We start from the raw sequence: 12,680 nt of genomic DNA, 5'->3' as shown, positions 1-12,680 counted from the left end.
ATACCAAAACTTATGGGACACAATGAAAGCAGTGGTAGGAGGAAAACTCATAGCTCTAAGTGCCTCCAAAAAGAAACTGAAGAGAGCTTACACTAGCAGCGTGGCAGCACATCTGAAAGCTCTAGAACAAAAAGAAGCAAATACACCCAAGAGGAGTAGACTGTAGGAAATAATCAAACTCAGGGCTGAAATCAACCAAATAGAAGCAAAAAGAACTATACAAAGAATCAACCAAACCGGGAGTTTGTTCTTTCAAGAAATCAACAAGATAGATAAACCCTTAGCCAGAGTAACCAGAGGGCACAGAAACAGTATCCAAATTAATAAAATCAGAAAGGAAAAGGGAAACATAACAACAAAGTATAACTTAAAATAATTATTCTGTTTGTTGAATATCAATAGTTGAAAATATTAAAATCATGTTCTACAAACATCATGGAAATTTTATTGATAATTTTTCTCACTGTGCTTGAAATTAGCATTGCCTTAATGTTTACGTCAAAGCATTTTTGCTATTTTGAAATGTTTAAAATATACTTACGGATAAAATAATTTCTGTCCTAGAAACACTGATAATCTTTTTATGTAAACTGATTGTTGGACAATGTACACAGATATATAATGTGTTTTAAATACTCTCTCACTATGTCAGGTGATATCATATAAAGGCTTTCGAATATATTTCTTAGTGATTCTTCTTAAATATTTTATGCTCTTTTACTATGCCTAACTCCCAAAGAATATTCTGTATGTTTTGAAACAATTTAGTATTCAATATTAGGTACAGGATTCTCAGTTATGGATAGTATTAAATATTCATTAATGATATTTTTAGGATATGAAAGGATATGAATATAAAAGTTGGACAAAATTTTAAAGTATTATCTGATATCAAAATACTCAATATTATTAATATGTTTGATGTATAAAATGCATTTAAATAATAAGTTTTAAAAAATATCTATTGAACATTTTGATTTTGTTGTCATTCATTGACTGCCTTTTTTTCGTATTGGAGTGTTTCAATTTATGTTTCTATTTTTGTTTGTCTTTACAGAGGCAAATATAGGATCATCTACATAACTCCAGAGTTCTGTTCTGGTAACTTGGACCTACTCCAGCATCTTGACTCTAGTATTGGTAAGTAATGAAGTAGGACTTTGGTGAATACAAAGTAACCCATTTATGGTTGAAGACCAGATTCCAGTTTTGTTAAAGGCTTATTTCAAACATTTGCTCCTCTAGGAAATTTCTAATCAATTTTACATTTGTCCCATTTTACAATGATGTATAATTCCTCATTCCATAGAGGTGGTACTCCTGGGTGAGTGTTATGTTTGTATATAAGCATGTATGCATCCCTGTCACACTCAACCCTTTTGAGGCTTCTCTGCTCTTACTGGCCTCCAACTCCTTCATGCAGGATGTGGCACACAGTTGTCTATTCTGTGCATTGTTGCATGAACGCTGAGCCCTAGAGTCTGGAGTTTGTCTTGTTTCATATTCTGAATCTAAATGAATCAGTGTGTGGTTCCTCATTCTTGCTCATCAGAATCGCCCTTCAAACTCTAGAACAATGCTGTTAAATGGCATATTTTTTTAGAAAATATAAATATAAAATAGGTCAAATGCTGTGGTATTGTTTATGCTGAAACATTTGTTTTTTGTTTTTGTTTTTTGGTGGTGGAAGTGTGGTCAGTTTTAGCTAAGAGCTCCAAAGGAAACAAACACCATCCATATTCAAAACTTTCATTTAAATTTTATCCAACTTATCAGATAAAATTGTTTTCCCAATTTGTGGGATTTTCGTTTTTGAAGTATTAGGTATTAAGTAATTTCATATAGGTTAAGTTTTCAGTATTGTACTGGACTAGCTAGTTGAGTGTCAACTTGATTTAAGCTATGGTCATCAGAGAGGAGGAAACTCAGTTAAGAAAATGTCTCCTTAAGTCAAGATGAAGGCAATCCTATAGAACATTTTCTCAATTAGGGATTGATGGTAGAGGGCCATTGTGGATGGTACTATCTCTGGCCTGGTGGTCTTGGGTGCTATAAGAAAACAGGCTGAACATGCCATGGGAAGCAAGCTGGTAAGCAGCATCCCTTCGTGGGCTCTGCATCAGCTTGTATTGATTGGTGTTGCTTGTTGGTGCCACAGTAGAGAGAGGAGCTCACCAAGATCCTAAGCCATCCTTTTCGGAAGGAGCAGAGGGGTTCAGCCTTCCTGGGAAGGCTCACTCCAGTTACTTTATTCAAGCATTATTCAAGGTTAATTGGGGCTGGGAAAGGTTTCAACCACCACCGTTGTTATCTTGTGTTTGCTGCTCAAGAGAGCACATGACCCACACAGATCTCAGTCCCTTTTGACCATGGCTAGGCATAATCAAAGGTAAGACTCCAGGTTTGCCAGGAATGTCTTAGGACCAAGGTTGATGCAGCTGCAGGCCTTCAGGTAGTACTGAGTGCAGACTTTGCAGGGAGACAACATTTCTTCAAATAATCTCAAAACAATTTCTCAGCCTCTACTCGTTAACCCAAACACAGCAGAGGCTTTGCTGAAACATTTCACTCAAAGCTAGGCACAAAGGCTTCACTGAACATTTCACTTCAGGCTCCTGCCTCCAGGTCTCTTCCCTGCTTGAGTTCCCACATTGGCTTCCATCAACAATGAGGATGACATGGAAGTGTAAGCCAAATAAACCCTTCCTCCACAAGTCGCTTTGGTCATGGTAACAAAGACATGTACCCTATCACTTAATAGTGTTTGTCTTGTCAGGCATCCATGGGAGAAGGGGCCCTTGGTCCTGTGAAGGCTCGATGCCCCAGTGTAGGGGAATTCGAGGCTAGGGAGGCAGGAGTTGGGGGTGGGGGGAACACCCTCATGGAGGCAGGGGGATGGGGAATGGGATAGGGGATAACATTTGAAATGTAAATAATGAAAATATCCAATAAAAATAAACAAACAAACAAACAAGCAAATAAATAAGGAAATTGAAAAAACCAAAAAGAAAGCAGACTTTTATATTTCAGTATGCGTTGAAAGCAGCAAAGAATGAGGACCTACATTAATATTTATGGAAATATATTATCACAGTGTACCTATGCTCTCTCTCTGTTAGCTCTCATTGGCATGTTTTTTTTTTTTTTTTTTTGGTTTTTTCAAGACAGGGTTTCTCTGTGTAGCCCTGGCTGTCCTGGCACTCACTCTGTAGACCAGGCTGGCCTCGAACTCAGAAATCCGCCTGCCTCTGCCTCCCGAGTGCTGGGATTAAAGGCGTGTGCCACCACGCCCGGCTATCTTTGGTTTTTTTTTTTGTTTTTGTTTTTGTTTTTTTTTTTTTTGCATGTTTTTGCCTGTAATGGAAAACAAGTTTGATGTCCAGTCTGTAATGTCTGGACGGCGTTCCTTCAAGCATCTCTCTATGGGTTTAGCCTTATAGATTTACCTTATAGGAGAAGGAGAAGGGAAGATGGTCCTCTCTGTCAATCATGTGGGTTCGGGGCATTTGCTGTTATGCCAAAGGGAAGCGGTTTTACCCACTCCCTCTTGCTCACCTTAGACACTGTATGTTTTGTTTATTGTGGTTTTTTTTCTCCCCTCCCTCCCTGTGAATCAGTTAGGAGAATGATACAGGAGGATCCGATAGTCTGACCTCCCTTCTGTTTTAGAAACATACACACAAGCGAGCAAACAAAGCCAGATAACACGTGTAAGTTTTTCATCACTCGAGCAGAATTGTTTGCTTTTAATAGATAAAAATATTTCCCTGGGTGATTTAGAAAAAGGGATAAGGAAAATGAAAATTATTTTTTAAAATATTTCCACTGGCTTTTGTTTGCAGAAACTGTAAAAAGCCTACAAAAATGAATATACTTGGGATGTTATTTGTACAGTAGTCTGACATTTAACTAATCAGATTTGTCATTTTTAGGTAAATGTTACATTTTTTTAAAAGTAGTCCGGATCTATAACAGAAATAGCAAGCATACTTTATGGGGGTGCCTTCTCAGGTGATTGTCTTTTAACGTTGGGAATGAGACTTGAATGGCAGATGCCTAAATGAAATCTCTACAGGACCTTGGAAGACCCTTGAACTTTTGCATTCAGAGTAAATTTTGCCAAAGCTCGTCTGAACTAACTGCGCAGGTGAAAGTTCAACACTATTAACTGCTTGTCAGATCTAACTCTTTTAACTTAAAATCTAGCCATGTTAATTTCTACATTTAGAATAAGTGTATGAATAACACTGGAATTTCCGCAATCACTCAGTAGTATAAAGTTAGCGTTTGCCTCTTTGCTTCCTTCCTTCTGAGGACATCGGCGTAGCTCATAATCTCAATGAGTTGCTCTTGTTTCTTTTGTTTCCTCTCTGGATTGTAAGACCCTTGAGGTCAAGTGTACTCTGGTTACCCAGAAAAGGGTTAATTCAGTTTTCTTATTTAGATAGGGCCTCCAGCAGCTCAGGCCCGTCTTGAACTTTCTTTGTGGCTGAAGAGAGCCTTGAATTCCTGATCCTGAATTACATGCATGTGGCTCTTAAAAGGGCTTTAAATCATAATGACCATGTAGTAATAACAGCTGAAGCATATTTATTAAGCTCTTTTTGGGCCCATCCTTACCGGAGTGTTTTATGTGAATGTTCTAATTTAACCTTAGAGTAGTAAGAAGTATTAGGTGCTGTTACTACCTACTGGGTTTTATTTTTACTTACGATGCTGCTGGTGCTGCTGGGGGTGATGGTGGTGATGGTGAAGGTGGTAATGGTGGTGATGATGGTTGTGGTGGTAGTGGTCAGTGTGTGTGTGTGTGTGTGTGTGTGTGTGTGTAATACCACAGTGTGTTTGTAGAGGTCAGAGAACTCCTGTGTAAGAGAACACAATGGGAGTCAGTTCTCTCTGTGGTTTCTGAGGGTTGAACTCAAGTTCTCAGGCTTTTACCCACTGAGCCTTCTCAGCAGGTCCACGATGTAGTTTTGAGGAAACTGAGAACTGAAAAGATTTGTAGCTTGCTCAAGGCTTTGTGTACAGCTAATCTAATTCTGAAGCACATGTTTTAAATCATCTCACTGATAGAATATATCAGCAAATAACAAAAGGTTATTTTTCTCTTAAAAGTACTAATTTGATAAGGGTAAAGGCATTACTGGTCAGTTCTTTGAAATGTCTGAAGCTGTCTTGATGATTATATAATGAAGCCCTTTAGGATGCATTAAGACACCATTGATCTTGTTTTAGTGTGTGGTGTGGGGCCGAGTGGAGGGCTATGTTCCTTTTCACTACTTACTTTGCACACGGTGGGAATTAGTTCTCCCCAAGCCGTTTTATGTTAGCCAATGTGGATGTCATCTCGTCTTCAGTTATTGGCATTTCAGAGGAACTTCCTGTAATATGATATGTGCCGGATTGCAGATAACAACATACTTAATCTCAGTAGAAATGTGCTGACTATTTGTCTCCGTTGATAGCTAATCTATGAGATAAGATTAACATTATTGCCAAAAAGAAATGGAACAGTTCTTTTGAAAGGATATTGTTGTAGATGGTTTATAAGTGATAATTTTGGGACACAGTAATAATAAGCAATTTATGTCTTTGAGGAATAGTAATGAAAGCCGAAAGAGAGTGTGTTGTTTAAATTACGACGTAAATATTTCCTGTATGCCAACCTCTTTTATTCATTTCTCCTCTTACTCCTATTCTGACTTATGAAATTTGATGTTATCTGGTATTATTTATGCTTCTTATGGGTGTGTGTATTTGAGCCCAATACTTTGATTTGACTTATACTTTCTGTGAGGTATATGTTCTAATAGGAAGAAACAATATTGACTTAGCTAGCTTTTTCCTTCTGAGCCTTATTTCTCCTGTATATTTTCTTCTGTGTAGGCATCACTCTCATTGCTGTGGATGAGGCTCACTGCATTTCAGAGTGGGGCCATGATTTCAGAAGTTCATTCAGGATGCTGGGCTCTCTTAAAACAGCGCTCCCATTGGTAAGCCTTGCCAGATCTGATGCCCCGACCCCACCCATCTCAGCTGAGGATTGACCCCAGGGCTCCTACCACCAGGCTAGACCCTCAATCCCGAATTTACTGAAGTGACATTTTCATCAAGGCCTTTCCAGGACTGGGTAATGTCCACCCATCTCAAGACTTCTCTATAAAAGGGAGGGTATCAGATGTGAGCAGCGGGGCATATTTAGTTTTTAAAATTCTCGCGCTGGCTTCCTTTGGAGGTTGACATGTAGCTTACTAAGGAACACTCTTAACAGGAGTGTCCAAGCTGTGACATTGAGCTACTCCAGTGTCACCTACAAGGTTCTCCCTCGAGAACCACGGAATTGTGTTATTCGAAGACATCAAAGATGCCTCTGTTTTAGTTCACGTGCGACTTTGTGTTGTGCCACATTCCTACTGTCAGGGCACGGGTTGGATGCTCTTCCCTGGGACAAGAGCTGGAAAACAAGTTTTGAACATGGCAGATAAAAATGGCAGTTACTATTCCTTAGTGAAAGGGGTACAGTTTCAAGAATCTGTGGATGCCTGGAAATACCCCCTCAATGTAAATTATGCACACTAGAAGAATTTTAAAAATGACTATCTGTGACAATATACAGTATACAATATACAATGGCAGAAATGACCACAGTCATTATTCTTGACCGTGTGGCTCATGATTAAGTAGAGTATGTAGCAGCCAACCACAAGCACTTCCTCGTCTCCTAACTGAGATGGTTCGTCAGTAGCTAAAGGGGGAGGCTGTGGATTGTGTGGATACTTTGGACCAAGGGGTCATTTCTCCATGGGGAGAATGGGGTGACATCTTTGAGAGTACAGTGCAGAATTTCATCATGTTACTCAGCACGCCTTTAATCCCAGCACTCGGGAGGCAGAAGCAGGTGGATCTCTGAGTTTGAGGCAGCCTACTTTAGTCCTGTCTTAGGAGAAAGACAAAGGAAAATATAAGTTGGGTTTTAGGTTTGTTTGTTTGTTTTTTTTGTTTGTTTGTTTTTGGTATAACTTTTCATTTAGTATATTCAGACTTGGTTGTTCACAAGAATCTGAAACCAGAAAACACCACTGGGGATAGAGAAGGTGAGTGTGAAGTGGATGAGAGGGCCAGTTTGTGGTGGATGGAGATGGGAGTGTAGTGGATGGAGGGGGCGGGTGTGTGGTAAATGGAAAGGGCGGTGCGTAGTATGGTATGGCTTTCACATACAGTTCTCTTTTCTTAAATAGTCCATAAAAAATGTAGTTACCTGGTGTTCCTCACTAATGGCCCCTGTAAAATGGGCTGGGGACTGCGATAGTTCTACTCATCACAGTTTGTAGAAACGGTTAGGTTGTTTGTTGGAGCTAGGATATTATGAATGAGGATACTGTAAACATTTGCCTATAGTCCCAGGGTCCAGGTCAGCGGTTACAAAGTCTGTGAACATAAGTTTTCGTTTTCTGGGATACATGATGTTCTGGGTTCAATGGGAAGTGCTGGTCTCACTTTTAGGAAGAGCCCAGTGCTACTCTCTAGACTGGCTGCTCTGCTTTGTATCCTCCCCTCCCCAGCAGCTTAGGAACAATAGCGTCTTCGTCTTCGCTTTCTTGCCACTGTTTTGTCTTATTACTATGTAGCATTTTAGCAATTATGATACGAGTGGAGTGGTAGCTTGTGTTTTCAATTTGCATTTCTCTAATAGCTAGTGGTGTTGAACATCTTTTGTGAGCTTCTTATTTGGTTAAATGCCTAGTTTAATTGGGTTGTACTTTTTCTGTTAAGCACGTGGGGGAGGTGGAGGGAGAGAAAGGGAGGGAGAGGGATAAGGAAGGAGAGGAGAGAGGGAGGGGGGAGGGTTGTGCTTATGCACTTATACCTCTGTGGTGTGCATTACAGTGCAGCCCCTGCAGACACCAGATGTTGACGCTGCTGTCCTCCTCTGTTACTCTCTACCCCATTTTATTTGAAACACAGTCTCAGTAGCCAGGGAGCTCCTCATTTGTGCTAGACTAGCAGGCCACCAAGCCCCTGGGCTCTTTCTACTCTGGAACACTGGGCTCCTAGGTGTGCACGCTGTGCCTGGCTTTTCTGTTGGTTCTGGGGATCCGTGCTCATGTCCTGATACTCACTGAGCCATCTCTGCAGTCCCTCTGTTAACTGCTAAGAATTAAATGTTTATAAATGTGAGTTCTTGGTCGGATGTTGAGCTTGTAAATATTTCTTTGTAAATTTTATTTTTTCTCCTATTTTCACAATCTTTTATAAAGAACAATATTATAAGTTGGGTAAAATTCAGAATTTTTTTTTCCTTTATGGGTTTTCTTTCTTGGTCTCAGATCTTGAATGTTTGTCCCTGTAGTTTTTCCTAAAATGTAAATGATGTAAATTTAGGTCCAACAGGGTTCAGAGATGTCATGGCAGGTAAAGAGCTTGCCGTGCAAGTGTGAAGACATGAGCTTGAGTCTGTGAAGTACAGTGACATGTGCCCCATCCCATACTATATGGCAGAGGAGACCCAAGGGCCCACTCCTCCCCTAACTGGGTGAAAAGAGGGCTTTTTATCTACTTAATTGCTTTTGCCTCTTTGTTGAGAATCTTTTGAGTGTGTTTTGTCAGCCTGGTTTTTTGGTCTGTAGTCTGCTGTATTGTTTGATTGAATTAATGAAGTGGCCTATATTTAGGTCCTGGTGATAGAGAGACAGTGTGCAGAAGCTTCACAGTTAAATGGGTCAAATCAAGAGGAGCATTGAAAGTTTTTATCCTTTTGGCGAGATTGTCTGACTTAGTTCCCTTAATCATCAATCTTACACATTAATAGCGAATTGCTATGTTTAAAATGACTTCTTTCTGTTTGGGTTTTCTTGTAAAGATTTGATTGAGCAGTGATTAAGTAAGTCAAAAACAGTAGCAGAAATGTAATGCTACAGCTAGCAGATACAACATCAAAGGAAAATAAACTAACGTATTTGGGGTCTAAGTATGCGTCTGGCCTTGGGTCAGACACTCTTGTCTCAGTCTTCAGGACTGTTCATTAGGTTAGCTTTAATGCCATCATATTTCTTCAGTTGTCAAAGGACAGCTCATTCCCCTTGCTTTCTTTCTTTCCCAGCATAACCTTCTCCTCAAGTCTCTTCTGTTCCTTTGTGCCTTCTTGTTTTATTAGGGTTGGGGTCCTGGTCCCTGTTTTAGACTTACTCTCTCTCTTTTCTGTGCATAATTGGATACCATCCCATTATGGAGAACCCTCAAATCTACAACTTGGATTAGTACCAAGATGTGACTGAGTTCCTCCGCCTACTTACCGGCACTTGGTGTTGTACTACATTTTGTTTTAGCATTTTATTGCATATAAATCACACATATTATAGGAGATTTATAGGATATGTATATATATATATATATATATATATATATATATATATATATATATATATATACAATTGTCAACTTGAGAGTTTGTTCTTTGGGTTCCTAATAGGTATCTCAAACTTAACCCCTCCAAAACTGGCTCCTGACGTTCTTCCCACTCTGAGTGCTTTCCCGCAGACTCCATTACCTTGTTTAATAGCAGCACCAGAGAGTTTTGCTATGCAGCCCTGACTAATCAAGAGATCCTCCTGCCTCAGTGTACCCAGTGCCTGGACTGCAAGTGTGTACCACTCTGCCTGGGAGATTGATTATTGGTACCACTCTGCAGCATACATTTCACCAGTAAGGAAAGCCTGTGAGTGATCTTCCAAGTCTATACAGATGCTAATCGCTTCCCTCTTGATCCCTGCCATAGCCCTGGTGCTAGCTTACATCTTCCTTCATGTAGGCTATTGTGGAGAGCCGTGCTGCGAGCAATCGCAAGCTGCAAGCAATCGCCATTATAAGATGGCGCTGGCCTCCGCTGTGCCTAACTAGTAAACAAGCCTTGTGCGCAAGTGCGAGAGTGAACTCACACTTAGTCACTGCCCATCTCGGGGCGTAGTAGTGGGGTGATGGGCGAGCAACAAATCAGGAGCTGACAAGCCATATCAGGTGTTGAACCGCCATGGCTGAGGGCTATATAAGCGACTCCATTTTCTGGGGTCGGGGTCTTCCCTCTTGAAGAAGCAATAAAGCTTTTGCCACAAAAGATTCCGGTTGTCCCTCGGGGACAAAAGCTCGGGATAGACTATTACAATAATCGCCTTGTTTCCACCTTTAGTCTATTTCTATACAGCGTTCAAAGTGATACTTCTGAATCTGTCCCCTAGTTCTATGTCTTCTGTGCAGTATGTGATGGTATCGCACCTCACTGAGGTTATGTTATGTAGTCTTTCACTTTCATGCCCGAATGATGACATTAGATTCTTAATGCAATCCATCAGTGAATTAAGTCTTTGGGTCAGGTTACAGCCATCATTATCCAATCACCTCTCAGTGGTTGGGTCTATGACTTGGGGAGTCACCCTTCTACCCACAGATAGGGCAGTTTGTATCTAAACCATAACAAGGGGGAGTTTTTCTTTTTCTTTTTGTTTATATAAGCAGGGGTACTATCTGACTCATAGCAGTTGCTTAATAATTACACGAATCAACTAATTCTGGTTAGAAAGCTGGGAATTAGCGAAGTAACTTTCCTATATAGGTAGTTATAAAAGAGTTGGGTAATAAATAGTATACCATAATATACTGTGCTGATTTCAACACAAATGATTTGAAAGAGACAAGCTATATTTTCTACCCTTAGGTAGTTCATAGCCCCGAGAGGGAGTTGAGATCCACATCCAGGAAAGTAGAGGCAATAGAGACAAACCATGCACCATGCATGGAAAGATGGGTAGTGCCCATAGCACAGTCACACATGGGAGGGCAAGGGAAGGTGTCCCACAGTGCAGGTCACTGAACGCTGCTCAGAAGGACTGGTTCCCACTGACCTAGGATGATTTAATGAGACAGAGCGAGCTGTGGAATTGAAAAGCAAGAGGATGCTTGTGTAAGCCTTTCTTAGGCCTTTGATTCTAGGATTGCGTTAAAGGAGTTTTAAATAATTTAAGAGGTTCTCAAATACTCTTCAGGTGGAAAAAAAAGAATTAAATCTTTTATTATATCTAACTCTGGACATAATGAGATCGCTTTCAGTTCTTGCAGCGATGAAACAGCATATTCCTTCAGTTGAGAGTCTTGGCAGGTTGTTCTTCCAGCAGAGGCCAAGGATCCTTAGCCCCTGTGCTTTTAAAGACGGACTCTGTTGAGGGTGGTAAGAAACGCCACCTGGTGGATATTCCTTTTCTTATTGACCTTGATCTTATGTTCTAATCCTGTTATGCTGGGATTACTGTTGGATTCACTACACCAAATTAGTATAGCAAATCAAAAAGTGCTCGAAACCACCAAACAATTAACACAGGACCCATTTGGAAGGAATCACAAAAGTGAGCCCAGAGAGGTGAAAGCCAGGTGAAAGTTCTGCATAGCCCTCAAAGTTTGCATCTAACCAGGAGGACGAACTTTTGAAGACTATGAGGTATATTGACTCTCCCCACTAATTTGTCGTAAGGACCCATTAAAAAGATCAGAATAGTAGATACTAAGTAACTGGAAGAAGAGATTAACCAAAACCTGTGTGCAGAGTGTGAGGTAGTTATGTGATCCAATTTAGAAAAAAGATGGTTATGTTTTCTTTCAATCGTTGTTTCATGGAGCATGTAGTTAAGATTCACCTCAATGTACAGTGTCATAAGATTAATCTGCATTATGTATTTATTGGGTTTTGTTGCTTACTTTGTCAACAACTGGTGTCTCTTACCAAGGAAATCAAGGCTAGCCAACTTAAAGAGCAAATTCCTGGTGCAAAGTGCTTGATATATGTAGACACCAATATAATTCAGCACGTGACCAGCTTTCTTCTCAAACAGGTTACTATTTATAATTGTGCTGTAGCCACAAAAACGACTTGGAAATAGCCCATCCCATGAGGGCATATGGTCCCATTTCTCAGTACTGACCCATGTGCTATTTGTAAGCATTGTCCTTGACTAAAATTTTCACATTATAAAATGCTGCAGACATCTGAGGGATCCGTTCTAGTCACATTCATTTTCATGACTGTTATTTTTTTATTCTACATTTTAGTTGGAAGAGCAGTATTCCTTACTGTGTCTTTGGAATGTTGTAGTGAGTTTACAATATTTTTCCTGCTAGCAGTCTGCTTGACTGAGGACCTTATAAGAAAAATGAAAAGTTTTACTAAAAGATCTAGCAACCTTGTAGCTCTGTCTCTCTCATTTCACTTTTCCTTAAGTTGAGCCCAGGCCAGAGTCAGTGGGGAATGTGCTAGCATTTGAAATTCTCCACCATTGAAATTTCCATGCAGAAAGAAATCTCTTCTGTTGTTTTGTGACTGCACTAGTGATAAGGTGCTGGCTCTAATACCCTGAATAGAATTAAGCACTTAGCATGCTTTTGTAGATATGTTTCTGTGTTTTGTGTGGAGTCCAGGTGTATATAAAGACTACAGGTCATTCTTGGGTATTGTTCCTCAGGTACAAATCTACATTATCTTTCAGAAACAGGATCTTTCACTGGTCTGGAGCTGGCCAAGTAGGATGGAGTGGCTGGCCCTAGAGTCCTGGGAACCTCGATATTTCTTTTATATTTGGCATAAGACCGCCGTCCTTTTTCTTTGATTCTTAAAATATTGTTCAGCCTCTTTGCTTATG

General features: G+C 40.1%; 1 protein-coding gene across 3 annotated transcripts in view; it reads left to right on the top strand.

The window, feature by feature from the left end:
• The window catches only part of Wrn (WRN RecQ like helicase), a 143,976-nt gene that overhangs the window by 66,877 nt on the left and 64,419 nt on the right, over positions 1-12,680 (top strand). For all 3 annotated transcript variants that reach the window (XM_029480718.1, XM_029480717.1, XM_029480716.1), the window contains exons 16-17: positions 1,058-1,140; positions 5,887-5,993. In XM_029480718.1, coding sequence (XP_029336578.1) covers positions 1,058-1,140; positions 5,887-5,993 — 190 coding nt within the window. The remainder of the gene's footprint in view (positions 1-1,057; positions 1,141-5,886; positions 5,994-12,680) is intronic.

Source organism: Mus caroli, chromosome 8, assembly GCF_900094665.2.
Source record: "Mus caroli chromosome 8, CAROLI_EIJ_v1.1, whole genome shotgun sequence".
NCBI lineage: Eukaryota > Metazoa > Chordata > Mammalia > Rodentia > Muridae > Mus > Mus caroli.
The sequence above is the reverse complement of the archived record's forward strand: the minus strand, read 5'-3'. Positions and strand labels throughout refer to the sequence as shown.